Here is a 27,825-nt window from a genome sequence, read left to right on the forward strand (position 1 = left end):
ATGGTTGATTAACTTTATGACTAACCTTTATTTCATATCAAACAATAAACATGTGTATACTAATAGCATTGTGCGTTCAATGCAAGGCATGTTTCTTATTAAATAAGATAATAGTGATATAGTAACTGTTAAAAAAACAAGAGTAAAGTATTGTTTTCATTAGGTGATCTATATTAATGTTGTTTGCCACAGAAATATCACCAAGTATATTATTTTTTCTTTTCATCCACAGCTGGTTCAATACTTGGTTTGTTATCCTTATAAATTGTATAATTCAATGCTGTAGCAAGAGTAGTCCATGCTAAATATGGAATAGTCAACCAACCAGCAAGTGAATTCACATGATAAAAACACATACCCATTGCTACAGTACTTCCCCATAATAAAACAATTTCATACAAAGCCTAAAAGCATAAAAGGAGATAAATGGAAAGGTAATTAAAATCTGTGATATATTTATTTCTATCAAAATACCCATTTTATCTTGTGTAATCCAAAGAACAGTGGTGTCCAAGACCAATTTAGTATTAAATTAGTTCCGTAAATAGAAAGAGGTACTATTGCTTCCCTGAAACCACCACCATCTCTCCATACTAAATATGAAGAATACCCCATTGTGCAATAAAGGGTTGTCCATACTGGAGCGAATGCCCAGTTTGGTGGAGTCCAACATGGTCTTTTTAAAGACTGTTAAATATGATTCAAAACATTTATTATTTTATTAAAACTAACTTCATTTGAAAAAAATTTTAATGTAATCAATAGTCAAAAGTGAAGATACATTGTAGTATATTAAAAACAAGTGAATCTCTCTTAGTATAAAAACCGTAGAGATGTAAAGACGGAGTGCGCCAGCGAGCTGAAAAGGCGATGTAGGGATAAAAAGAGAACGTTACATACAGGCCTCTTGCGTCTTTCTCTAATAACGCTTACAATAAATATGAAAGCGCAATCCGATCAACAGGCAGCTTTAATGTGCATATCTCATTAGACAAGGATAGAAAGAGTCTCTATGCAACGTTTTTTTCCTGTTCCTATATCGCACATGATAATAGATGATTCGCGTACTCTGTTCTTAGATAAGAATCTCTATCTTACAATATTCTTTAAGTTGCTGAATATATATGAGATTTTTTCAAGCATTTAATATAATAAAATAAAACGGAAAAATATATAATTTATTTAGAAATAAATTCTTATTTTAACCGAGTAAAAATTGAACATAATCAATTTTAATTAATAAATACAATAATCGGAACTTTTTTGTTATTTTATTACAAATAATATTCAAAACTAGTATTTGTTAGTATATTACAAAGTTTTATATCACTCTCTATGTATATTTATTCGTAAATTAAATTTATTGGCTAAAATTTTCTGACACCACGTTCCACTACTGGATTTAAGTAGTTCTAACGATTAATCGATTTAATTACCTCATACCAGGGTTTGATATTTTTTCTAGTGATATAACTTCCAGCCCATCCTCCTATATTCGGATAAATAACAGCTGCCACAACCGGCCAAGATATTTTTACAGGCATTTTACTTAGAAGGAAATATTATTTGACTATTTTTCAAAATACCTGAACATAGATTGCAGAGAGTAGAGAAAATGCGTTTATTACGTTTTGCGACTGACGTCTTTCTAGTGGTGTACTTACTTACTGCTTACACTTACTTCGGAGAACTATCGGCACACCTACACACTTTTACTTGTTACATCCGTTATTACGTACATTGGTAACAATGATTATGATGAATTTACATCGTCATGAATACTTATGCAATGTAATGCAATTAATATTATAAATGAAATTACAACTATGATATAAAATCATATATTTCTCATACATGAGATAAAAACTTATTATACACACATTTAATAAAAATAACGTACTAACAATAATGAATGCAAAAAGATAACTTCATTACAGATAGAATATTTCATGATTTTTTACACAATAAATCGCTATTTTTTTTTTATAAAATTTGGAATGTTAGTTGGTATATTCGCTATTAGATATGAGATTGTTTTATTTTATTGATTTTCTGCATCAATAGAAATATAAGCACAAATAATACGTACACGGTCATGTACACACGTATGATTGAAAATTTATTATTTTATTTAATATTAGGCGAGTTACATATTTTTATTTACATATATAATTTAATAAATATATTAAGAACGAAACAAATAAATTTATATTACACAAATGTGCAAAATGTCATGCATGATAATTATAAGTGACTATTAGCTGCAACTAGCATAAGTATCCCATGAGTATACTGGTGTGTGCGTGAACATATATTATTCTAATTAAATTGTCATAATAGTACATAATAACACGCACACATATAGGCGCATATGTACTCCTATGTGAATATAACATTACGTGTGAGACCATTTTTCTTTTTCTCTTATCATTTCTGAGAGAAATAAATTTAAATTTCAACATGAATTTAAATGTTAGCAAGTATAAAATATAACATCCTCAAGGAATATTTTTTTAGAAGATAGGATATGAACAAATTTTTTACTAAATTGCTACATAAAATTGCTATTTTAAGAGGGTATATTAATATACTTTAATTTTTTTTTAAATTAACAGTAAATACGCGTAATTTTGTTCATACGTAGAAAAGTAAACTTGATATGGAAAGGCATACAAAAAGAATACTTCCAAATAATTCATTTCTACATTACAAGTTAGTACATATATTTTAAATGGGTCTTGTGTTAATGAGAGTGATAGAAAGACGACAATCCATGGAAGAATTTTCCAGTGTTTTGTTTACTTTTGATTGGTATTCTTTAGTCAGAGTTAATTGATATATTTATTTTATTTGCACTTCTTCATTATAGTTCTGCCTGACATTTGCATTTTTCTTATTTATGAATATTCATTCCATATTTCATTAATCTTTTTATCATACTCGTCTCATTAAAAAAACTCGTTAATTTTATTTCACTCGCATTTCTGAGCTTTCACTTCCTTTTCCTCATTTACTTCCTTTTTTCGTTCAGTTTTGGAGAAAAATACTCCAGCAAAGTGATATTTAACACGTTCTCTTAGTTTTTGACGAATTACCATGGTAGTTGTTATTGTATTACCTAGGAACAGTACCAAGAACATACCACTAATGACTGGAACATGCCATGTAGCTTCTGGATGGGATACTAATGTGTATAAGACATATGCATTGTATAACTGAAATACATATCCAACAAAAAGGAATGGCAATAAAAACGATAATCCACGCCACATCCATGAATGGAAACCTTCGATAGTAATATCCATATTATGCCTTTCACCTAATGCTTTCAACCGATACAAAACACCCCGCTGATAACAAAATTGCAGAGACTGTACTACACCTGTAAATAAAACATACTATATTTTAAGTAAATAAAAGAAATTGTTGGATAAATTTTTGATAAATAACATACTGATGTAAACATTGAACCATATAAATTGTTGTCTAAATGCATACCATGGCCCTGTGTTAGGCCATACTAATAACAGACCAGATACTACAGTCGAAAAGAAATGGTGAAATCTCCACCAACCTTTTATTCTTGAACCATTTACTTTTAATATACTTTCCCTTATTGTCAATGTACAATAATACCAGACTAAAAGGAACATGAAACTAAGTTCCAAAGTTCTGCAACAGATATTACCAATAAGAGGTTGTTATAAATATACTTTCTGTTTCAATACAAAATAAATAATATATATTACCTGACATTAGTTACCAAATTTAACATAGATAAAATAAAACCGATTACAGAAAGGACTAATTTAAATTTTTCATATTCATCTTTATATTTGAACCTGAAAGATAAATGAGATATTCAAATATACGTCCTATAATGTTTTGTCTGTTGTATAAATGACTATTAATGTCATTCTTACTTATCATTTTTGTTTAAAATGGAAACATTAACATTGCCTAAAATAATTTGAAGATATGTGCCATTTGGTTTTGGTAATGTTTGTTCTATTTCATGTAACTGCTGTTTTCTTTTAGCCATCTCTTTGCTTAAACTTTTTTGTGCTTCGCTCGCATGTAACCTAAAGTTAAATGGGAAAATATTTAATTGTTTAAAGAAAATTAATTGAAAAAGTATATACGTATTAAAACAATTACTTACTGTTTCAATGATTTTGATATTATACTCATCCGGTATTTTTGGTGAGAAATTCCTTTCAAACATTTTGCTTGAAGTTCACTTACTTCCTCTAATTTTGCAAGATATTCTTTGTTCAATGCCTGTTAACAAAATTGAAATATTTATGTCGTTAAAACACTATTAATATTCAAAATACCTCACACAATATGGAGAAATATTGTTTGTTCCAAATGTATTGATTAAACAATGAACAGTAACGGAAAGAACAAAGAAATGTTTCGTGATAGTATTTCAAACACGTTTGTGAATATATCTTCGAAAAAAGGGTTTTTAAATTTCAGGAAATATTATATGAAAGTATTTTTATGCACCGGTTGCGATTATGGATAAATAAAAAATACACTTAACCTCATAGAAAATGGTCCAACGTTTAAACCACCGACAACATCAGTACCCAGGATTAACAAAAAATTATCTTACTTCTAATTCCTTGTACTCTTGTGCTAGGTCGTTCCAGTCTTTTAAACAGGATTCAACATCAGTATCCATCGCAGCAAAAAAAAAGGGACGATGGCCAACGAGTAACGACTCACTAAAGTTTCAGGTACGCAATGATTTGCGGTGTTCTTATAGACCTGAGTCAAGCACTTCCTCGTGCATCTAAGTAGCGAAGGAGAGCTCTGGAAACAGTCTCTTATTAGTCGTGCTAATCTTCGAATATATGATGAACATGTATTTCATATTTAGCATAGAGAATTTAAATTTTGCAATGTAATTTGAACTTCATCCAATATTAAAATTTATTTATTTTTTATTATTAATTTTATTTTCACTGTATATTTATTTGGTACATTTCTTTTCCCCAAAGAATTTTAACAAGTTTTATCTTCTAGATTTTCTCAAACCCAATGGAAGATTTTGGAGAACAGTTTTGATAACGCTCATTGGTATCTATAAATAAAAGATTAAAAGGTTTAATATTGTATCAAAATATTTAATTAGATTTTTTCAATTTATATTTGAATAGTAAAAAAAGTTGACTTTTATGAAATTTTATTTTTATGAAATAATTAATTAAATATAATTATAATTGTTAAATTTGTTGAAATATATTTGAGTTATTTGACAGTAAAATTGGGCATTTCACTACTGTCCATCTTATATAATTCAAGTGATAACGATATCACATTCATTAATTATATTTAATACACAATTTAAATTTGACTACAACAGGAATTACTTAAATAGTATTAGCATGGTGATGAAATCGATATATTTTTATTAATGTGAATAATTAAGAAACATATAACGAATGAATACTGAAAAATTTTGTAAGAAATAAAATTACAAATTTACATCTAATATATTCTATATATTCTATAATATTCTGTGCATGTCGTATGTTAAGCTGTAAGTATATAGTGTATAGCTACAAGCGGAAAGAATTATATAGCTATTAAAATTAACAATATCTTCTGAAAATATTGGAAAACATTGCTAATTCTAGATTATTATAGATAATAATTCTAGATTAGATCAAAATCAAATTAAGTTTCTTCCTTCTAATTAACAAATCATTAATAGAAACGTAGACGCAGGTAATTTTTTCAAACTCTTTGACTATATAATGTTTACCTACGGAGGTTACTGTTTATACTTTTAGTAGAGTAATTAGGCATTTATTAATTTGAACTTGTGTTTCAAATTTATCGATCATAAAATGTCAGCTGATCGAGCCACTGTTCAGGTAAACTATCGGTAGAATCGCCATTTGCGAACAGTACCATACAGTCGGTGAATTTAACCCGCGTCCTGTTGTATCGTTGAACACGCGAATTTTTTCACGGTCGTTGACCAGACAGCTCCACCGATCTGCGAAGACAAAAGTGCTTTGCATTCTCTGGTAAACATGTTCCTTTATATTCATCGCACTTCATTTTGACTGTTCAACGTTGATTTTCTGACCCAACGCGTAAAAAGTATCACCTGCTTGGACGTTTCTTCATCCGTCGTAGAATACACGAATTTCAATGATAAGCGCTTCTTTAGAGATGTTGATTAGTTTCAGAAATCAGTCAATGATTGAAATATAATACAATTTTTCATAACAATAAATAAAATTTTCTTTCACAAATTTTTTGGTTGCATAATTACAACAGTATGTATAATTGCGGCATTGCATCATTTAGTATGCCTGAATGAGGATTACACTATAATCACTTTCATGATGTTGTAATTATGTGCAAGATATCAAATAGTTTTCAATTTGTATTAACATATACGTTAGATATACGTTATAAAACATGATACGCGTACTGCTTCATGAAAAATTTCAAATGAGGAATTGACAAAAACACGAGCGCACCGTTTGAAATAAGATGAATTTTATCAGTGGCTTCTTTTTACCGTGGACCTATTTTGTTGTAGTAGTCAAAAGTAGATATTCTGTCTAGATGGAAGGTATCGAATGCATTATTTATAAATGCTATCGTCCTGTTCAAAATCTTCTTACTTTATTCAATTTTACATATGTAGAATATCTTTCCTTCTTATCTATGTAAATTATGTTTTACTATGTTCTTAGATATATTGTACACTGCGTTTTCTTTAAAATAGTTATTTAAAAGTCTTTAATAACAGAACAACACGTGAAATGATGAATTTTGATACCGTTTTTTTGTACTTCATAACGTATTTATTGACGTACAAATTTACACAAATTTTTATTACCGATAAAAGCCAATTTTTTCACTAGTCATACGTTAAACATTTCTGAAATACTGAATGAAATTCTGAAATGTATCAAATATAGAAAATATTTTAAATTATTAAATTGTTGATTATTATTATGTATTAAAAGCAGATACAGTACATATAATAATCATGACTTAGTACGAATAATATTAGTTATGAAATAGATATAATACATGATAGTATTATTAAATTTGTTCCTATAATGAAATTTTATATAGCTTATAATACTTTATTCTTGGAACCTCGCACGTGGTCCCCACTCCATGTAAGAAGTTTCAGCAGGAGATTTAAATATCTTCGAAACTGTTAAACAGTGTGTAGTAGTCGGGCGTTATGGGCTTGGGGTAACCACGATCAGACCGCGAAGAAGTATCAGTGTTTGCCAACACATGAAAAACTGATTAGTAGTGTCACTCAAAAAAGAGTTGTAATCACACAACTCTATTTGAAATAATTTTAACGGATTAGTTTCTATAAAAATAAAAAGGTATATTAATATGATATATTCATACATGATTGTTTCACAATAAAAAAGCTCAACGGCAATAATTAAAGATAAGTTTCAGTGAATGTAAAATTAGTGGACCTACAGAGAGTTAAAGAAATAATAGTGTTATATATAAAAACATTATTCTACAATAAGCACAAAACTGTTTGATCTATTTATTGTTCTTAATTACTCGTTGTTATAGTTATAGTGATTGTCTCAATTTGAACTTAATTGATCATATATAAGAATCGGAAGTACGCATTAAGAAAGATATTACATTTATGTCAGTATACAACAAACGTGCGTGTTCTAATACCAACAACCTCTCGGTACCATCAAACTGTAATCAGTTTAACACATACGCAGCCTATATCATGTAAATTAATTGTGGATAAATATTAAGATAATAACAAAGTAACCGAAGACGTATTACAAACAGCGATTTGCATTAATTACTTGTTATTATGTTAATCTCAACGACACTGTAAATGATTTGAAAATAAGGACGTAGCAAATCACAAAATGAAGGAATTCTCGTGGATGAAAGTGGAAACCTGCAGCGGAGAGGTAAACGGCTTCTAGATAACGGTCATAGTAAACGGTATTCGATCTTCTTCTTCACGTGTATACCAGTGTTTCGTAATCGGCGTGTAACTTCTATATTTTCCTCGAATTCCGCTTTCTTTACGATTCAATACTTTCTGTTACTGTACCTACTTCCGGTTACGACCGGAAACCGCAATAATTGTCAAGGTGCCCGGGAGAAAAGTACAACTGAAAAATATTTACCACAAGAGAATTATAACCGATCACGTTATCAGAAAAAATATACGAATTGGCGTTGATAAAATGATCATAAAAACGATTCTGCTATCGCTTTAAATTGTCAACCAGTGTTATTACCGAATTGATCTCGAGTTATTAAACATGACACCAGAGAAAGAAAAGAAGAGCTTCCTTAGTGCTGTTAAACGACTTCTATTTCAATGAAGTCATTTCTGAGATTTCGAAGAAAGAACGATTCGTCGGCAAAATAAAAGTTTTAAATTTAAGACTCAACAACGTGTGTTCAATGTAAAATATATAACACCCTAAAATAGTATCGTGTCAGCGGTAATCATCGTTTTTTAGCATTAACCGTAAATAAGGAAGAATCATCGGTGAATTATGAAGATGAAAGTTGCGCAAAATGTTTTCAAAACCGGCAAATCTGTAAACGTTTCCGATAAAGTTACCGCGTTGAAACAATGTGCATCTGGTTGCGATTGCACAGGCGCGTCGCAAGCATCGAGGATCGATGATCTTTCCGATATCTCGAAATCTATAGATGGCGCGAATCAATCGAACATAGAGATCACCGAGAAATCGCGCGACAAAAATCTTGCTACTGTGGTGACAACGGCGTCCAAAAGTGTTATACGGGAAGCACCAGAACCACGGGGAATTCCTGTTTTTGGGACGCTTTTGTCATTCATTCTTTCTGGCGGCCCAAAAAGGCAACATGAATACGTTCATAGAAGACACAAGGAATTGGGTCCAGTTTATAGGGAACGTTTAGGACCAGTTACAGCAGTTTTCGTAAATTCAATCCATGAATATCGAAGAATTTTTAGACTAGAAGGTTCGGCGCCAAAACATTTCCTACCGGAAGCTTGGACACTTTACAACGAAATACGGAAATGTCGCCGCGGTTTACTGTTCATGTATAGTAACTTTAAGCATTTCTTTGGTTAAAAAATATCACAAAAATCATTTTTAATGTATAAATATGTACATCACAGATAAAACTCAGTTTTGATAATTATTGTACATAAGTTGTACATATTGTACATACCACGTAGTATGGTGGTATGTTAAGAACGTAAATGAAGGAAATTCAAATTTTTTGGTTAAATTTTAAAATGAACATTTATATTTTAATAGGGATGGCGAGGAATGGATACATTTTCGTAAGATTTTAAATAAAGTAATGTTAGTACCAGATTCAACAAATTTAATGTTTGAGCCGTGTCAAGAGGTGGCCATTGGACTTAGACAGAAATGGCAAAAACAGATTAAGACTGATGCTATCATAACGAATTTACAGGTTCAACTTTATCAGTGGTCTATAGAAGGTAAAAATAACTTACTTTAATCGAAAATCCAAGGTATAAAAGTATTTATAGAAGCTTGTTTTTTATTTTGCAGCAATGATGGCCACGTTAATGGGACCGTGTTGGCATCTTTATAAGAAACAGTTGTCTCGAGACTTCGAAATATTAGCGAAAATGTTGCACAAAATATTCGAGTATTCAGCTAAATTATCCATTATACCAGCCAAACTAGCTATGAATTTACGTTTACCTGTTTGGAGGAAATTCATTGCATCTGCTGACACAGCTTTCGAAATTGTTCGAGTACTGGTCCCGGAAATGACTAAATTAGGTGGCGACGGTTTGTTAAAGAAAATGATGGATGAAGGTATTCAACCCGAAGACGCAATCTGCATCGTTACCGATTTCATTTTAGCAGCTGGTGATACGGTTAGCTCAACTGCAATCGACAGGATAATATTATTAATTTGAAATCTGAATTTAAAGATTAATAAGAATAGAATAAAGATAAGAATTCAAGAAAAATTTAAATTTAAAATTAAATTTCAATATGATTCAGTTGTTACTTATTTTACATACATTGTTAGTACTTGAAAACTAATTTTATTCTTTATGCTCAGACAGCGACCACCTTGCAATGGATATTATTATTATTGTGTAATCATCCCGAAAGGCAAGAGGAACTATTTGAACAATTGAAGGATCTTCCACAGAGAGATATATTGCGCATACCATTATTAAAAGGCGTAATCAAAGAATCTCTTCGTCTGTATCCTATAGCTCCATTTATATCTAGATATTTACCGGAAGACAGTGTGATTAGTAATTACTTTGTACCAAAAGGGGTAAATGAATTTATACTACATGTTACTTATAATAAACATATAGATAAACAATAAAGAAGGTATTTAAAAATCACGTGATATTTTATTGTAGGAGCTACTCGTATTATCACTTTATTCGAGTGGTCGCGACGCTGCGAACTTTTCGCAACCAAATGAGTTCCTTCCGGAAAGATGGATTAGAACGGAGAAAGGCACTTATCAAGGTGTAATGCATCCACATGGGAGTTTACCATTCGCCTTAGGCGTTAGAAGTTGCATTGGTCGAAAACTAGCAGAAATACAAATATCGCTTGCATTGGCAGAGGTGCGAAAGTAATAAACTTAAGACATGTTAAGATTTATTGAATTTATTTGATTTTATCTTAAAAATTGCAGTTGGTTAAATCATTCAAAATAGAATGTATAAATAAGGATCAGGTTAAATTAATTTTACACTTGATATCTGTACCGTCGGAGCCGATGAAGTTAAAGCTGCTGGAGAGAAACTAATAGATAATATATCGAAGTCAAATATCATTCAAGGAAAGTATTTCTCATTTTCTATTTTTTATTTATTTGTTCCTCCGAAACAATGTATTACCCATTTACATTTATATCGAATAAACTAAGATTGAAATATTTTCGTCATTATAGATAAATACATGTTTGTGTATGTACGCGCACGCATGTAATTATGTACAATTATCAGCATTTAAATATATATTTATAATTAAATGACACTTATAAATTGTATATTTATACATCAATTCCATGTCTTAGAATATATTCACAATAAGCATGATCGAAATATAGTACGAACCGAATGTTTCATTATATAAAAGTCTCATTAAGTGCTTTCTACTTAAAGAATGTTGATTAAATGATTAAATCATCATAATTATAATAGTTGCTTACGTCACCGCTAGTAAATATCACAATTTCACAGGGTGTTTCGGTGTGGATAGTATAATAAAAAATAACAAAACATCGTTATTCATTCTGTATTTTTGATTTACTTCTCCATAAATTTAAGCATGCCCGGTTTTAGTAACCGTATCGAAACACCCTGTATATATGAAAATAATTCGTCATTAACGTTGGCACAAAACGCTGTTGATGATTTTTCTTATTTCGTCTAGAAATTCCTGAAAACTTTCAGTGGTAGAAAAATCTTGAAATGCTTGAACTCTTTCAGGCTTTGTCATCGGGGCTGTCAGAAACCTCTTCACGCAACAGGATTTCAATTCATGGCACGAATTCACTCTCGCCCAGTTCCACGCTTTACTGAAGTTTTTATAATTTAACTGAGAAATGGAACTTTCTGTAAGAATATCTGATATATCAGCCATAAGAAATTTATCAGCCAATAGCACGGCATCTAGCAATGATTCAATAGTTCTATTTTCGAAAGTTGCTCCATTAGCAGCTAACAATAATGTGTTAAGACCTTCTTTCGATGTGTTTCGTAATTTAACACGTTTCTTGCCCGATTCTGAAAAGTACCCTTCAAGCATGGCGGAAAATGCGTCCGATTTTTGACACAGCGTTTGCCTACAAGCGTCGACAGTCGTACCGTCGTCCAGTTCAAATGTAACCATTGCAGGTTTGGGGTGATTGTCATATACTCTTGGAAAATCAGTCGAAGCAGTGTCAGTGATTTGACACTTCTCTATAATCTCAGGTTGAATTTCAAGCGTGTTTGCTAGTCGACAAATTGACCAAATAGCGTTTTCGTGAAGAACATGTTGTTGGTCAGATAGAACGTGAAATATTAATTGAAGACCACCGTGATTGTTCAGTAGCGATTTTAGAATATATCGCGACTTGATTAGGAATGGTATCGAAACTGCGATAACCAATTTATGAGCTTCCTCTCCGCGAAGCAGTATAGATGTAAGTTCACCTACTGCTCCACCGGTTTCTGCTAAAACACATAACTGTCTCGTATATTGTTCCGAACCGTACAACGTTTCAGCTTCAAAAACGAACCCTTGTTTTAACAATGGCATTAAATACGCTCCATTCCTATATACAAAATTTTGTATTAAATAATATAAGTCTTATAAAATGAGTGTTATTTTATTACTTACCTTATAATTCTAGTTAAAATTCTAGATGCTCTTGGATTTTTCGCGTGTCTAATGTAAGCTGACAACGCTTCAATGGTTGCGGGATCGGCCAACCGATCAATTGGATCATTTGAATGACTTAATCGACTTAGTAATACTAATGTCCACACATTTGCATACTCCCACACATTCGACGATTTAGTTTCCTTTCCCACATTCTGAGACTCTTCTATATCTATAGTTATTGATTTACAACTCTTTAATGACTCAACTTCTGCTTGGGGTTCTAAAAAATTAAATGTAAGTTATTAGTCCCAAGTGTTTTCAAAATGATTTTATAACAATTGTCACAAAGTACATGTATAAACTAATTTACCATCTTCTGTATCCATAATCTCTGTATCACTACAAACTGGACTATAATTATCCTCGGCATTTTCGTCATTTTCAATAGAATCATAAAAAGGTAATGGTGGTGTACTGGGAGGTGAAGAGGAAACACTAGTAGCACTTCCTGGACTCCAGTCATCTCGATAATAGTCTGAACTAAATCTTCCTAAATTCGTCTTATTGTATTTTAATTCCGTTTGTCTACTAGGAGGAGAATCATTTTCTCTTTTCTTTGAAACGTTTGTTCTCTCGTTAGATACATCTTCAGTTACCATTTTCTTTAATCTAACAACTAAAACGTCAAGCAAACCATTTTTTACCATTATTGTAATGCTTGGATCATCATAAACAAATTGCGCTAAAGCATGTAATAACATGGGATGATATTTTTCATTCTCAGTATCTTTCAGTAAAGACAACATTAATTCTAAACCCGATGCCATCCTAATTCTTGCACGATTTACAGCTTCTCTACAGAACAAACATAAAGTGACTAATGTTTCCTTAGATAATTCCAAATGATCTTTAATAAGGGCAATAAAAGTTTCAATAGCACCAAAATTTCCTAAAATGGGACGACATTCTGCAATTTGGCAAAGATTGTACAAACACCTAATTGCCACTTTATTGTTCATATCACAGCATTGCACAATACTTTTATAACCCTGTATATCTTTTTCTCCTCGTAATTGTTCTCCAACTCGTGGATCCAATGTGGCCAGAAAAGCACATATGGCTTTTAAACAGGTTTCTATTAGCTCCACATACTTTTTATCTGTTTCTGATTTTTCTTTTGCCAATACCAATAAACATGTAATTCTAAATATTACTCCAGACTCTAAGATTTCTTCTCTACTACCTTCATATGTATTCCAAATATTCCTACAAAAAACATATACAAATTAATTAAAGATACCACCTAATACAAGGATATTATTTTTTGTTATATATATTCATTTTGTAATACCTTACTGCTCTGACAGCCATTAAGTATGTTTGCATATATGTATCTAATTGTAGAAGATTAATCAAAGCTTGGATTGCACCAGCTTCACATAATGATTTTGCATGCCAGTCACTTTCAGATAAATTCCCGATTAATCTGCAGGCACGGCAGTGTATAGTATTTTCTAGTTTGATATGTTTTATTATAGAAACTATACGACTTGCTATTTTAGAGCCTCTGACCTAGAAAAAGATTTGTGCTGCATTATTATAGATAAGAAAATTCTATAGAAAAGATACTCTGTTTATAAGTATATAACAGATAAATTTTATCAACTGATTTTAAAGACGAAAATAGATATATCTGTACCTTTTCCCTCGCATCTGAATTCATGCAAGCATTCGCTAAAATACTCAGTGTCATGTTTAGTATTTTTATATTATGATAATAATGAAGTAAATTTACTAAAATGCCTAATCCTCCATCTTTGGCAAATTGCTTATAGCATTTTGAATCATTTTTAAGTCGTACTAAACATGACAAAATCCCGCCTTTTGATTCCAATTTTATGCATTTTACTAATTCTTGTAATATCGGGCCGTTTTGTCTCTCGTCCATAATAGGTATTTTTATAAATAAGTGGAAAAATTGATGAAAATTCGTTAATTTTCTAAAAGAAACATAACCTCTAAATTGTACTGCCACCGAGGTTGACAGCTACACCCGTACAGCAACTTACAAAAATAAGTGAAAAAAGATTCAGTTTAATTAATAATTCTTCGTTATCAAAATATGTTTAGAAAACGATTATACAATACACATAAACATAATTTGATATCTAAATTTACAATTTTGTAAACACAATTAATTAATTATTTTATAGAATTATTTTTTTAAATATCCCGCTATTTGATTTTGTTTTTGAATACGCACACTGTAGCGCTACAATGCTTTCAGTGGAGTTAGTAGATATTAGATATATATTATACAGGAAGAGTGAGGAACATAATTGAAGTAATCGTGGAGCATATTAATGATTCGAATAAGGTATTTGACAAGCATAATAATTACTAGTAAATGCTATTAATAACAATTATATATATATATTTAAGTATTTATTTATAAGTATTTATTTATAAGTATTTATTATCATCTGTTACTATATATACATGTTATTTTTTAAATTTATTTAATGTTTAATTGATCCCCTCATTTTAGTAATGGAAATATGTTTCAAAATGAATTTAAAGAGTATGCACATTATAACAAATACAATATTATAATTTAAAAAAATCGATGTATTATCAAAAAAATTATTTTTGTTATTCATCTACATTTGAAATATACTTTAATAGCAATTTTATCAATATTGATTTCAAAATAAACCAAATTTTCGTTTCACTTTTGGAAATGGAATTACTTTCCCCTATATTTTATACTTAAATTGCGAAGGTTTATGCAAATTTACATTTTTATAAGGAAACGAAATCTAGGTAGATATTTATGTGTCACTCTTTAAATATTATAATGAATACTTTACCCTTTATATTGTGCATATTTTATGCATTATGTGCATTCTTAGTGTATTATGCGCATTTAAATTTCTTATAAATGTATATAAATATACATAAACAACAATTCTAAATCATTACGTAAAGTTATCGTCATGTATCGTTATAATATATCTATTACTTTTTTCCAGTGAATGTCTCGAAAATTAAAATTCATCGCTAATGTTATATTGAAACCGAGCGAAAATTCATTTACATCATCGTAGAGAAGTATAACTTTTATCTGTCAACGAAGAGAAAAATGCATAATTTTAGCTGCGTTTCGTAAGAAACGAATTTCTATTTTGCGTAAGCGCACCGTGAAAAGTATCATCATCCGTGAAGCGCACCTGCTGCGTCTAAGGAAGGGCAGTGTCTGTGAATAAAGTATAGCGGAGGCGTCAAAATGATAGGAGAGGGCATGGGGATCGGACCGTGAGCTACGCAGGAGATGTCGACAAGATGACAGCGGTTGTATGACGCTCGTTTCGTTGATTCTTCGGGTATAGCGTTGTAGCGTGTACCGGAAAGGAAAATCGTTCACGAACGAAACGAACGACTTATGCCTCGTTACGGTGACACGTCCGTTTCAATAGAATCTCTGTGTCAAAACGAGATCGTGATCAGGCGTATTCGGGTGAGAGCCACGACCGCCGCCGCGCCCGTGCAATGTACACAGCGGCTTGAATCGTGCCCGAGATCATCACTGTCCCCGAGGAGTCTTCTCTTTAAACGGCCTGGAGTAGAGTAATGAGCGTTTTCGGGGATTTCCAGCGTGTCTGGGTACAGAGATTCCCGGACAGCGCCTTGCCGGCAGCTTGGGAAGAAGACGTCAGGGCCAACCTAGTCAAGCATAAACAGAAGGTGAGAATCAAGTCAGGAATTCTGTTATTATTTTCTAATTGCAAAAGAATTTTCTTCGATGAAGTTTTCAAATATTTATATTAAGATTTTTCTGTAGATATATTTATTTAAATAAAAACTGGATATATCAGACACATGGAATACCAAGGGATATGTTTTCTTGCATTTTAAATTAAGTAATTTAACATAACTGGTATTACTTTAAAAGCTATAATATATTATTTATGATTTGTATGTGGTACATTCTAATTCTATACTATTAATGGAAGTAAAACCAAACAGGAATATTATGTCTTGATATGATTATCTTGATGCCAATTATTTCTTAGAAATAAATAGTGGAAGAGTTAATATATTGGAAACTTTAAGTAGGATTTATATTTTTAAGGGGACTGTTTAATAAATTGTTAGTTCCTTATTACATAAAACTTTCCTCCTTGCTGAGGTATTGGGAGCTTTATTCTATGAGTCATCATATTAATTTCTTACTTAACTGGGAAATTAAGCTAATTTATATTTAACCATAATTGAAATTTTTAATGTGATTTACTATTTATGTTCATTGTATTGGTTTCAAATAAATTTAAAAATTTTGTTTATCTTACATATAAAATTTCTCTATATATTATCTATTATTATCTATAAAGGAAATGAAGCCATTAAATATATTTAACTATCTGCTATACTAAGAACATCAATTCTTCTTACTAAATTTCCTCATACAATATATTATATTATATTATCACCGATTAATCACTTGCTATTTACTTCAATTTTGTTATGATCTACTAAGGACACAAATTTATATTATGTACATTTTATAATGTAGCTACATAAAAAATACTTAAACAGAATCATTATTATTTTCACAGGTGACTGCTTTGAGAGAAGAACTTGAAAAGGAAGAATTTTATGTGGAATATTTAGAAAGGTTATTGGCTGATGTTGAACGTCATAAGCAATTAGCAAATACTAATATTACAACTACACCTGAGAAACAGCAATCCACAGAATCACAAAATCAACACAGTTGTTTAGCAACAGAGAATAATTTGGGAGATTCTACAAGCTCATCTAATGTTCAACATGTGGAATCGTTAGCTCCACCTCTTCCAGCGCGTGAAGATATAAGTAAATTTCAGGACAAGTGTGTTTCTGAACTAAGTTCTACTCTTAGTACAAGCAAAAGACCCAAAAGTGAAATACCAAGGAGTCCTGATAAAGTGCCTGAACTTAGAAGAAACAGTGACCCAGATGTGCCAAGTAACTATGTCACTGTAATTGAAGTGACAGGAAGCTCAAAGAAAGATAAAAATGAAGAATCTCTTAAAGAGGAAGATGAAAAAGGTATTATATTTTTGCTATATTATCCTTTTATAATTTGATAATTTTATTTAATAATTTGAATTGTATTTGTTTCATCTATATTAACAATTAAAAATAGATTTAGAAAATGCAGTTAATGAAGATGGAGAGGATGGTGATGCAGAGGCATCAGAGGAGGAACCTTATTATGATTCTGTAGCCTTAGATCAAACAGGAGAATATGTATATATTGATGCACGTGTTCCACCTGTTGGAAACAATAATGGCAGTAGAGCACCACCTAGAAGACCGCCCTCCTTACCTGATTCTCCAGGGAATCAGAGTAATTATGTCAACATTGATTATTTTATACAGTAAGTTATTTGTATCTGAACATTATTGCTTTTAAAATAATTTTACATTGAATATATATATATTTGCAAATATACATCTGTTTATTTATAGACATCGAGCGGCAATGGATAGTGAGGATGAAGAAGGTGCAAGTCCTGCACCACCAATCTTATTGCGTGCTCTTAGCACGGATAACGAAACTGGTAGTAGTGACGCGGAGCCTTTAAGCCTAAGCGAAGGTAGCTTAGAATCTCCAACACCAACTACACCTCGTCGACAGGAAAAAAGTAAAGACCGTGAAGATGATAGAACGTCTATGATTAAATGCATCGTAAACTCGGTGGTAGAGAGTGAAACTATTTATGTCGAATGTCTAAATGTAATGTTACAAGTATGTAATATATCTATCATTTTCCATAATATGCATAAATAACATTACTTTGATTAAAAAAGTATATGTTGTTTGTAGTACATGAAAGCCATCAGGGCAACATTAACAACATCCCAACCTGTTATTTCTGAAGATGAATTTGGTACGATGTTTTATAAAATTCCTGAATTACATGCACTACATCAAACATTTTTGGATGGTCTTAGAAAGAAACTAGACAAATGGGACAGTAAAACTACTATAGGTGAACAATTTAAAGTAAGAACTAAATATATTAATATATTAATATTGAGAAATTCACACATCCTGCCCTCTTATTAATATTCTATTATGGATTACAAATTAAGGTAATGGCCAGCAATATAGGATTATATGGAGCTTTCTTACATAATTACGCTCGCGCTACTGATACTGTGCGGAGGTGTTCTGCACATTCGACTCAATTTGGTGAAATTACAAGAGATATAAGACTCAGAGGAGTTCCAAAAGGACCAGGTTTATCTCTTGAAGATCTTTTACATAAGCCAGTAGCGCGAGTACAAAAAAATGCGCTAGTATTGCATGTAAGTATTGTATAGTTTATGCTTTTGTTATATTAGTCAAAGCTATATAGATATAGATATACATCATAGATAAAACGTTGATTGGATAAGTTGATAAAATGATGTGGAAATGTACTTTGTAAACGTTATCTTATCTCAATTCGCATTGATAATTGTGTCTCAACTGATTGTAGGATCTTCTTAAGCACACACCAGTGAATCATGCAGATCATGCGCCACTTTCAGAGGCTCTTGGTATGACTAGAAATTTCCTAGACGAATTTAATATTATTCAGACGAAGTCAATGTTTCCGGTAAATAAACTATATTTATAGCTACAATAATAATTAATTTAGTATTTTGTAAAAATATTTTATTTTTAGAGTCATGATAGAGCACAACGGAGATTAGTAAAAAACTCGTTTGTGGTAGAACTGTCTGATGGTCATAGAAAGTTGAGACATCTTTTTCTTTTTAATGACGTAATTGCTTGTGCAAAGTATAAAGCTTCTGGCAGAGATAAATTTACATTTGAGTTGAAGTGGTATGTACCAGTGGCAGAGGCGGTAGTAACAGAAGATGGCATTGAACCTCGTGAGACTAGTCCAGCTAATGTTGTAGCTTTGAGGTACATATAAAAGTCTATAATTTACTCCTGATAATAATTTATATGTATAATAATAATAATTTATACGTATTCAGATCACAAGCATGTACAGTACGTGATCAGATACTATGGGAAGAACGGAATGATGAAAAACGAATTAGACTCGGTGGTAGAGGTTCAGAAAAAAATAGGAAGAAACTTGCTGAGCTTGAAGCTCAATTAGTATTAGCATCCCCAAATTTAGTATTACGCGTTGCGCATAAAAGTCAACATCGAGTACAAAACTCGTACACATTCTTTCTATCCAGTGAATTTGAACGTTCTCAATGGGTTGAAGCGGTGGAGGCATTGCAACAGGTAATGCGTTCCCATATGTACCTAGATAAGTCAAAGGTGCGTAATTTACAGATTTCGAATAAATAAATAAGATAAAGATATGTAATAATGCACTTTATTTAAATTCAACACGAGGATGCAAGTAAAGATATTAGAAAAGAAATGATCATACCAATCTAATGAGAGAGAAATGAATGGTAAATGATAATTTTTTAGGGTGGACAACCTCCAGGACCATTACCTTTATCAATGTACGAATTGCAGGCTTGGGTTACAGCTTGTCGTACTTACCTTCAAACAGATATGGGAAGTTATTTACTTAGATCAGGACGCGATGAAAGTTTATTGTTAGGCGATCTTCATTTAACTTTACTTGGCTTGACACCACCTGGTTTAGATAGAGTAGGAGATCTTTATATTATTGTGGAAGTTGATAGTTATGGACACTATTTTAAACGTGCAAGAAGTCGAGTTGCGAGAGGCCAAGCTCCAACTTGGGGTAAAATTTTATTTTTATAAAACTTCGAAAGTTGAATAAATAAGTTTTTTTTAATTAATTACTTAATTTTCACTTATTTAAGGCGAAACATTTGTTGTGGAACTAGAGGGAAGTCAAAATGTTAGAATTTTGTTGTACGAAGAATGTGGAACGCGTTCTGTATTACGTGGCAAATGTATACAAAGATTAAGTAGATCTTGGCTTCAATCGGATCAAGTAGAAAGGTCATTAAATTTAGGCCCAGCTACATTAGATGTGGCTCTTCGTTTTGTCCCAAGTGAAGTGACATTAAGGCGGGTACCATCTGCTAAACCTCAAGGTTTATTTGGAGCTAAAATTCAACAAGTGTGCAAGTATGTTTTATGACTTTTGAACTATGAACTCTTTAAATGAACTATTTAAATCTTTTGATTATATATTTTTATTGAAAAATTTTTCATCTGTATTAAATATAATTACATGTTTTTTACAGACGTGAAAAACGCGATGTTCCTTTTATTATAACCGCATGTGTTAGAGAGGTAGAAAGGAGAGGAGTCGGAGAAGTGGGATTATATCGCGTTTCTGGTTCAGCTTCTGATTTAACAAAATTACGCAAATCATTTGAAAGTAATTCGTACGAAGCAGAACAACTGCTTAAAGAGGTAGCCAATACATTACATAAAAGAATAAAATCCCTTTTTTTTTTAAGTACCTCATTATTCAAAGAGTTGTGTATTAATATGAATTTATTTTTATATTTTTAGGTTGACGTTCACTCTGTAACAGGTGTGCTCAAATTGTATCTCCGTGAAATGCCGGAAGCTCTCTTTACGGATGCTCTGTATCCCGCGTTTTTAGAAGCTTTCCAAACTGGCGAGTTATCAAAAGGTGCTGCTCTCAGAAGAGTATACGAAAGTCTGCCAGCCGTGAACAAGGCAGTCATCGACTTTCTACTTACTCATTTGATACGAGTTAATAAACACGAGGCCCAAAATAAAATGTCTTTGCACAACCTAGCGACGGTATTCGGGCCGACGCTTCTGCGTCCTGGTACGAATTCGCGATCTGATGCAAAAAGTCGAGATCCATTAGCTGCGGGGACCGTGGACGTGATGGCACAGGCCGGTATACTTTATTGTTTCTTGCAAATGCATATGCAACAGAACAATCAGTCACTCTAGTCGAGAGGTTCTTGTTGATACATCGTAGCGTCAGCTGCTTTTCGCGAGTCTCATTGGAAATTAGGCTCGCAGCAACTCACGTTGTAATGTAAAATTAACGATTTTTTATAATATATATTTTATTAGTTTTGTGACGTATCGTTTACACAACGCTGAATTAGACGCATAAGTAGATAGGCTTTGACAAAATCCTGAACGATGAAATTCCTCTTGTATTGGTATGCATACGAATAATGTAGCAAAGTGGACTTAAAGAATACGTATTGTACTTTAAGCTCCTTGATATATATTTTATACTTATATACCCGCGAAGTCTTAGCCACGATCTCTTGTTATGTAATGATTCCACGTAAAACATTTTTCCAAAAAAGAAAGCTATGTTGAAGGAAAAATTCTTCCCGTGAAGTAGAATGAGAGAGTGAGAGAGAAAGAACAAAAATATGGAATTCCGGTCGTTAACGCATCCACGCTTTAGAAAGTAAGTATTTTTTCCAATGGAGCGTGTTCCTAGCAGAGAATCTAAATTTTTTTACGCATATGTCCACAAAAATGTCCACGTATTCAAAACAATCACGTTCCTAAATGTTTCAGGAAGCACGTTTCTCAAGATGTGCAAATCAAAGCTTCTAATAGTATATGCAAAATATGCTGGCTATATTCCATTTTGTCACTTGATATTTATGTTTTCTAGGAAAGCCACATTTTTCTGCCGATTCTATTCTTTATAAGAATATCTTTAAAGAAATCTGCGTTCTCGAATTTTTGTAAGAAATATCGCGAAATGACTTAAATTCAAGTTTCTAACATTTAAGCTGTGGTTAGACTCGTGTTTGTTCTTTTATTCAAGTTGCTGAAGTTTGTAATAATAACTTCGATATTTTAACGATCTATTTACAAAATTAAAAAGGAATACTGCTTTTAAAATGAAATTCTTTCAACCCTTGGATAAATTAAACATAAATATTTTGTATATGCAATTTTAAAGTATTATATTTTATTATTATATACACATTTATATATTACATATATATGTGTGTGTGTGTGTGTGTACATTCCTTTACCATATTGTCAGTAAGGTATACAATCATTTTAATCAGCTTCTGTTAGCAGCCATTTTTTAAATTTCTTTTTTAAATCAATGTTTTCAAGTCTAAGTACAGCTTAATTAAGTACCAAAGAGAAAAATTCTCTCCCATACCTTCAATAGAGAACTACGGTTAACCCTTTGAAGTATATCAGATTAAAACAAATCATTTTGCAAAATTTAAACAAAATTTTTTCACTTTTTATCTACTAGGTAGATAATGTTATTTTTCTACTATTACATAATGCAGTTAATCAAGTCTATATCTTCATGTTCACTAGATTTTTAAAAGTATTGTGCTTTACTAAAAAGAAAGAAGATACCATTTTTTGGAAATATATACTTCAAAGGGTTGAAACACACAGAAGTGCATTTGGCAGTACAAATTTAATACTCGATAGAATTCTGTGTTACATGCTAGGACGTTTGTGAACAACTTCTAATTGAAGTTGAAAGATTAAAAAATGTAACGAGTGCTCGATCAAAAGATCGTACATAAGGGTCGAATGAAACAAGAGAAAAGAAACAAAAGAACAAATTGCAAGAAAACAGAAATTAAAAAAGAACACATTACGTTATTTTTCCGGAAGTGATCTTTGCGCTTGACGAGCGAACAAGGCAACTATTGTGTGCGTGATTTCAGCGTGTACGTACGTGTGTATGTATGTATGTATAACCCGCCCATGTGTATTATATCGTAAATAATTGGATATCTTTAATTTTTATATCACATTTAACGTTAAGACGCGTCCCTCTTTTGTACATTCGTAAAATGTGTAAAGACAAAGTTTCAGCTACCACGATTTATTATTATTATTATTATTATTATTATTATAACTATGATTATTTTTATTATTTCATATTTTACAAATACCAATTTCTCATAGAACAAGTATTTGTTAACGAATGTTCGATTAAGCTAGCTTATTCGCAGCAAGACAATGTACTGCCAAAAAGGAACCCTTAAGATGCATAAATATACTGGAGGTTTATAAACTTTTATATATCGATAATATGTTTACCGTTTTCCCAGGGTACGTTTTTTAATAGTCTTTCAGTTTCTTTTTTTTGGCTTACACAAATACTACATTAAGTTTGAACATCTTGTAGTGTAATCCAAATTGTTTTTCTTTCATTTTCTTTTTTTTTAAACTATATTCTTTTAAAATTATGTAATTAAATGAAACAGTCTTAAAAGAATATAGATAAAGTGAAAGAGCTGTTAAATAATGTGTGTAACGAAGTATTTTATTTGTAAAATATTTTATGCGTAAGCTGATAAGTTTATACGTTTATGGAAACCATTGTAAATCCATATGAATTATAATTATACTTTATTTCGTTTATGTTTCACTAATGTTCAGACTTGTGTATAATCCGTAGACATGAATTTTGATTTCGTTAATATTTTCGAAAATAGATAGCAGTATGTAACAGAAAAAGAATTTTATATAGAATTTATTATTTCTTGTCTTAACGACGAGTGTGGACAATTTCGGGCTGGTGGAGGTAAGGGTAGCTTGACCGGTGTGGCTGGTATGTTGTCCCATAATCCAGGAAGTCGAGATCCATCAGAGCCATTGCATTGCATTCCTGATCAAATATAGATTAAAATTTCCAATTGAAATATCAAAATCAAACTTCAGATGCTTAATACATTAATAAATTAAATAATTAAGAACCTAATGGCGCAGCTTCATATAGATCATGTAAAGCTTGTACACGAACTTTGGTCCATTCTATACTTTCATAATTTGCAGAAATTCCATTATCGATACTAGTTGGTTGATTTTCCCATTCCCTCATATACCGGAAATAAGTTCTCAGTGCATCGTCGCTAATAGCACTTTTGCAAACCTAAAACAGATTGAATATTTCTTATAATTCTTCTTATAATCTTATAATTTTTTACAAAAGAATATTAATATTTCATACCTCTAATCGAGCATTAGGGTAGTAGTGAATATAATTCACACACATCTCATCGGAAATGGCGAATCCACCAAGAGTAATATTCTCCCTATCCATCGTATTATATGTGCAAGTTGTTATTAACGAATCTCCCTATCATTAATTTACATTAAAATCTATTATATGTACATAATATAATGGAGTACACGTGAAATATATAAAGTATTAGATTTTAATTCTTACAGGCAAAATGGTAACAGGTTTCGGTAAAAGACGAATTTCTTGGAAATGAGTGGAATAATGATTGTCATAATTTAACAGAGGCAACTCCTCTCCGTCTCTAATATGACGAGTAACAACTTTTACGCCTGTTAAATGTGTATGAAGTTGGGATGCGAAAATATGTATTCCTTGTTGTGGGAGACCAACACCTGTACATTCTTGTATACAATGTCCTGATAAAATAAAGGCTTCCTACAAAGATTTTGTTATTAATTCCGATTTTAGTAACATATATTATAATATATATCTGTGCATATATCCTTGATTAATTATATGTGCAATGATTCATTACTTGTCGTGGGGGAATTGCCATTTTATCAGTATATTCTAAACCCAATTCAATTACACCGGCGTCATATTTGCGAAGACTCCTAGTAACGATAAAACGAATTCCTGAAGAATCGACTTTCCCATCCTGAAGTTCGGGGTTATTATAGTGAACTTCCAACATGACATAAGGATTAAAATTTTGGCCACCGATCGAAAGACCAGCTTCCTCTGGATAAACGAAAGCATCTGCTCCCATTGCCCATGCTGCCAAGACTTTTTTACATACCTAAGAAACGGAGTAAAAAATAAAATAATTCTAGAAAACATATTTAATTATTTTTTAAAGGCATAAATGAAGAAATTTGTCTAAGAAACTTAACGCACTTGAGTTTTTTCCGGTCTATCAGCTCCATCACAAGGACCATCGTACATAGGAATTTCAAGAGCCACTGGTCCAGCACAATGGAAAACTTCCATATGATGAACCAAGTGTTCGTTACCCGTTTGTATGATTGGGCCAAACTGCAGAATGTGATGTCTAGAAATAATAGTTCGATAAAAGATTAATTCTGGCGAATTTTGTTACAGTCTAATAGACTCACTTTTGAGACAAAACGGGTGGTAATTTTTGTATGCGACACCAATAAGTCGTTTCCTTATTTGGCACTTTTACATGATCAGCCAACATTTCCAATTGCCAGGCATTTGATGGAAATGTTGGTTTTTTATGGAGTACCCTGATCAATTCTGTTCTGGACATACCAGAAGCTTCTGCATCTGATACTTGTAAACCAGCCAAGGACGATAGTGGTCCCAAACCTTCTAACCACACTAAGTGCGTGGTACCTCTCTACGAATTTTCAAATATTTTTTTATGTCGAAGAAAAATAATCAAATGACTAATATCTCTTATTAATTTCATAGTTAATTTACCTCCATAATGTAGTCATTTTCATCGCAAGTATCGAACTTCCTGGAGAAGGTGAACTTCGTGACGTTTCCTCTTCTTCTCCACGCGAAGTTCTCACAATCCTGTTGCAGGTCGAGATTTAATTTTCCTTCTTCATCTGTCCACGCATCCTGAAATTACAATATAATGTAATTGATATAAAAATTATAAAATCGATAAAAATGGACTTATGTTTTCTCGTGTAATTGTTAAATATATTGCATGCTTACCTGTAACTGAATTTGTCGGTGCCAATCAATCCACAAAACGCAATAATCGGCAGGTTTTAATTCACCATAATCCGAGAAACCGATGGCAAACCAAGTATTGTCAACACCTATATAGTGGACTTCCGCAATTATTATTTCGCTCATAAAATCAACTCTAAAACAATTATTCTTCAATTTTTTAATTATTCCTCAGTGTATCTATTAACATTAAATTCAATTGATGTTATAAAAATATACCTCCAATGAAAAGTGGCTCCTGAACCAAGCGGAACTGTATGAACATTTTTCCTGTTCGAACTGTCTTCGCTATTCTGATGATAATCATGCCAGGATAAACACGATACATCTTTTAAAATTGTAAACAAGATTAGTAAATAAATCTTCAAAAGCATCTTAGATTTTAAAATCAGTGGATTTTCTACTTGAAAAATTACTCGTTTCTGATTTATAATCTATTGGATGTTATATATCTTTTACTCAATTTTGAACTAGCTTCACAGATATTTCCATAATCCTTCACCTTCCTATCGCCAATTTCTACTAACAAGTTCCAAATGATCCGAAAAGACGAAGGCTTCGTATAAGACTGGTTTGCCGCCGATTCTCTGCGGCGCTCATGCGCGATGATACTACATCATAATATGTACACACACAATCATTTCATTTATTAAAAAAAGGTAAGTAAACAAACACGTAGTAATTTTTAGCTCATAAAAAGTGTAAGAAAAATTAAAAAAGCGCATACTCAAATGATTAAATTCATTTAATGTCATAAAATTTATATATACTAAGTTTGTAATAGATACGCATGCGCATATGTGAATACTACTTCGAAATTGTGCTTGTGCGTTGGAAGAACTGCAACAAAAATGTAAGTAGTAATTACTGAAGAAAATTATACAGATAGAGATATATAAAAATATTAATTTAGTTTAACCTTGTATATGTTGCATACTAAAGTTTAAAATATAATAAATAGAAAAAATATATAAGTTCAAATCTACGATGATATCTATTGTTTAAACAAATTTTAAATGACATCATAATATTAATTTCTAATGTTTTTAATAGCATAGTTTTCTTATTCAAGCAAGCTATATTTTTCTACCTACATCCATTTTCCCCTGGCTTCGTTATCTCCATTTACTCGAAAGTAGATTACACAGGTTATCAATTTCCAATAAATTGAAAATTACTCTAGTCGGGGTCAAGTTTGACTAATTTGGATTTTTCCTTAATAAAACTCATGGAAATAAGATATACTCCATATCAAAATAGATATCAAACTTCATTATAACATAAGAAGTGTTATGTCTACTACTGATTACACATATCTTCTTGTTCTATTTTATACCATTTTTCTCCGTAAGTAAAAAAGTTGTGGATTGCCAAATTAACTCATTAAGGACCATTAACAGTTTATGATAACGTTATAAATACGTTAATTGCTTTACAGTTTATAAAACTATAAAATTTAAAGAAAAGATATTAAAAGAAAGAAAGATATTAAACAAAAATTGAATTTCATAACCACAATGTTAAAATACAGAATTTGAAAATGTAAAATGTTAAAAAAAAATTGCAATTAAATGACTCTTTATTAGTTAACATATTCACACTAGATAGATAACATTCATAGGCGAAAAGAAAAAAGATGCCAGAACATCGAGAAAATATCTTGATAATAATCGAATGCCAGAGGGTGTATATTACATTCCAGTCATGGCGCGTGCTTTTCCTTCCAGCTGCAATCAAGAAATTCCGCGGCTCTTATTGCGAGA

At 31.5% G+C, this 27,825-nt stretch overlaps 6 protein-coding genes across 8 annotated transcripts; 2 read left to right on the plus strand and 4 right to left on the minus strand.

The window, feature by feature from the left end:
* Positions 1-8: 8 nt before the first annotated feature.
* Positions 9-1,854, minus strand: LOC122565934 (translocator protein). Its single transcript, XM_043722483.1, has 4 exons — positions 1,665-1,854; positions 1,437-1,586; positions 475-687; positions 9-404 (listed from the first exon to the last, which is right to left on the minus strand). Exons 2-4 carry the CDS (start codon positions 1,542-1,544, stop codon positions 210-212), a joined length of 516 nt encoding a protein of 171 aa, XP_043578418.1. The 5' UTR covers positions 1,545-1,586; positions 1,665-1,854; the 3' UTR covers positions 9-209.
* A 707-nt stretch (positions 1,855-2,561) lies between these two features.
* LOC122565930 (transmembrane protein 120 homolog) lies at positions 2,562-4,812 on the minus strand. 2 transcript variants are annotated; one of them, XM_043722476.1, is made up of 6 exons: positions 4,622-4,812; positions 4,163-4,281; positions 3,924-4,082; positions 3,750-3,842; positions 3,455-3,672; positions 2,562-3,382 (listed from the first exon to the last, which is right to left on the minus strand). In XM_043722476.1, exons 1-6 carry the CDS (start codon positions 4,688-4,690, stop codon positions 2,973-2,975), a joined length of 1,068 nt encoding a protein of 355 aa, XP_043578411.1. In that variant the 5' UTR covers positions 4,691-4,812; the 3' UTR covers positions 2,562-2,972. The 2 variants fall into 2 exon arrangements, with proteins under 2 accessions (XP_043578411.1, XP_043578412.1); XM_043722477.1 differs by having other exon boundaries at positions 4,550-4,691.
* Positions 4,813-7,195: 2,383 nt separating this feature from the next.
* Positions 7,196-10,839, plus strand: LOC122566326 (cytochrome P450 315a1, mitochondrial). The gene is made up of 6 exons (XM_043723431.1): positions 7,196-9,088; positions 9,309-9,499; positions 9,573-9,907; positions 10,099-10,323; positions 10,415-10,627; positions 10,699-10,839. The coding sequence occupies exons 1-6, from the start codon at positions 8,553-8,555 to the stop codon at positions 10,810-10,812; spliced, it is 1,614 nt and encodes a 537-aa protein (XP_043579366.1). The 5' UTR covers positions 7,196-8,552; the 3' UTR covers positions 10,813-10,839.
* Positions 10,840-10,852: 13 nt separating this feature from the next.
* On the minus strand, positions 10,853-14,426 carry LOC122566322 (armadillo repeat-containing protein 5). Its single transcript, XM_043723428.1, has 5 exons — positions 14,077-14,426; positions 13,729-13,949; positions 12,748-13,643; positions 12,393-12,657; positions 10,853-12,327 (listed from the first exon to the last, which is right to left on the minus strand). The coding sequence occupies exons 1-5, from the start codon at positions 14,323-14,325 to the stop codon at positions 11,394-11,396; spliced, it is 2,565 nt and encodes an 854-aa protein (XP_043579363.1). The 5' UTR covers positions 14,326-14,426; the 3' UTR covers positions 10,853-11,393.
* A 216-nt stretch (positions 14,427-14,642) lies between these two features.
* On the plus strand, positions 14,643-23,844 carry LOC122566321 (active breakpoint cluster region-related protein). 2 transcript variants are annotated; one of them, XM_043723426.1, is made up of 14 exons: positions 14,643-14,754; positions 15,410-16,121; positions 16,994-17,468; positions 17,566-17,800; positions 17,892-18,171; positions 18,250-18,429; positions 18,519-18,734; positions 18,908-19,027; positions 19,097-19,341; positions 19,416-19,713; positions 19,873-20,155; positions 20,238-20,508; positions 20,628-20,799; positions 20,902-23,844. In XM_043723426.1, exons 2-14 carry the CDS (start codon positions 16,008-16,010, stop codon positions 21,316-21,318), a joined length of 3,306 nt encoding a protein of 1,101 aa, XP_043579361.1. In that variant the 5' UTR covers positions 14,643-14,754; positions 15,410-16,007; the 3' UTR covers positions 21,319-23,844. The 2 variants fall into 2 exon arrangements, with proteins under 2 accessions (XP_043579361.1, XP_043579362.1); XM_043723427.1 differs by having other exon boundaries at positions 19,416-19,677.
* Positions 23,720-26,606, minus strand: LOC122566323 (dopamine beta-hydroxylase). Its single transcript, XM_043723429.1, has 10 exons — positions 26,282-26,606; positions 26,045-26,198; positions 25,799-25,945; positions 25,468-25,715; positions 25,250-25,403; positions 24,888-25,151; positions 24,557-24,787; positions 24,338-24,466; positions 24,085-24,259; positions 23,720-23,995 (listed from the first exon to the last, which is right to left on the minus strand). Exons 1-10 carry the CDS (start codon positions 26,434-26,436, stop codon positions 23,850-23,852), a joined length of 1,803 nt encoding a protein of 600 aa, XP_043579364.1. The 5' UTR covers positions 26,437-26,606; the 3' UTR covers positions 23,720-23,849.
* Positions 26,607-27,825: the final 1,219 nt, after the last annotated feature.

The sequence above is a fragment of the Bombus pyrosoma genome, linkage group LG3, assembly GCF_014825855.1.
Source record: "Bombus pyrosoma isolate SC7728 linkage group LG3, ASM1482585v1, whole genome shotgun sequence".
Lineage (NCBI taxonomy): Eukaryota > Metazoa > Arthropoda > Insecta > Hymenoptera > Apidae > Bombus > Bombus pyrosoma.

Coding starts and splice junctions, on each gene's coding strand:
- LOC122565934 (XM_043722483.1), bottom strand. CDS start 1,544: ATGCCTGTAAAAATATCTTGGCCGGTTGTGGCAGCTGTTATTTATCCG. Junction 688..1,436: donor ATATCAAACCCTGGTATGAG/GTAATTAAATCG, acceptor CATATTTAACAG/TCTTTAAAAAGACCATGTTG. Junction 405..474: donor GATTACACAAGATAAAATGG/GTATTTTGATAG, acceptor TTATGCTTTTAG/GCTTTGTATGAAATTGTTTT.
- LOC122565930 (XM_043722476.1), bottom strand. CDS start 4,690: ATGGATACTGATGTTGAATCCTGTTTAAAAGACTGGAACGACCTAGCA. Junction 3,673..3,749: donor AATTTGGTAACTAATGTCAG/GTAATATATATT, acceptor TATCTGTTGCAG/AACTTTGGAACTTAGTTTCA. Junction 3,383..3,454: donor ATGGTTCAATGTTTACATCA/GTATGTTATTTA, acceptor TTTTATTTACAG/GTGTAGTACAGTCTCTGCAA.
- LOC122566326 (XM_043723431.1), top strand. CDS start 8,553: ATGAAGATGAAAGTTGCGCAAAATGTTTTCAAAACCGGCAAATCTGTA. Junction 9,089..9,308: donor CGCCGCGGTTTACTGTTCAT/GTATAGTAACTT, acceptor ATATTTTAATAG/GGATGGCGAGGAATGGATAC. Junction 9,500..9,572: donor TTATCAGTGGTCTATAGAAG/GTAAAAATAACT, acceptor TTTATTTTGCAG/CAATGATGGCCACGTTAATG.
- LOC122566322 (XM_043723428.1), bottom strand. CDS start 14,325: ATGGACGAGAGACAAAACGGCCCGATATTACAAGAATTAGTAAAATGC. Junction 13,644..13,728: donor ATGGCTGTCAGAGCAGTAAG/GTATTACAAAAT, acceptor TGTTTTTTGTAG/GAATATTTGGAATACATATG. Junction 12,328..12,392: donor ATTTTAACTAGAATTATAAG/GTAAGTAATAAA, acceptor TTTTGTATATAG/GAATGGAGCGTATTTAATGC.
- LOC122566321 (XM_043723426.1), top strand. CDS start 16,008: ATGAGCGTTTTCGGGGATTTCCAGCGTGTCTGGGTACAGAGATTCCCG. Junction 18,735..18,907: donor AAAATGCGCTAGTATTGCAT/GTAAGTATTGTA, acceptor AACTGATTGTAG/GATCTTCTTAAGCACACACC. Junction 19,028..19,096: donor AGACGAAGTCAATGTTTCCG/GTAAATAAACTA, acceptor TTTTATTTTTAG/AGTCATGATAGAGCACAACG.
- LOC122566323 (XM_043723429.1), bottom strand. CDS start 26,436: ATGCTTTTGAAGATTTATTTACTAATCTTGTTTACAATTTTAAAAGAT. Junction 25,404..25,467: donor CCACCCGTTTTGTCTCAAAA/GTGAGTCTATTA, acceptor TATTATTTCTAG/ACATCACATTCTGCAGTTTG. Junction 24,467..24,556: donor AACCTGTTACCATTTTGCCT/GTAAGAATTAAA, acceptor AATTAATGATAG/GGAGATTCGTTAATAACAAC.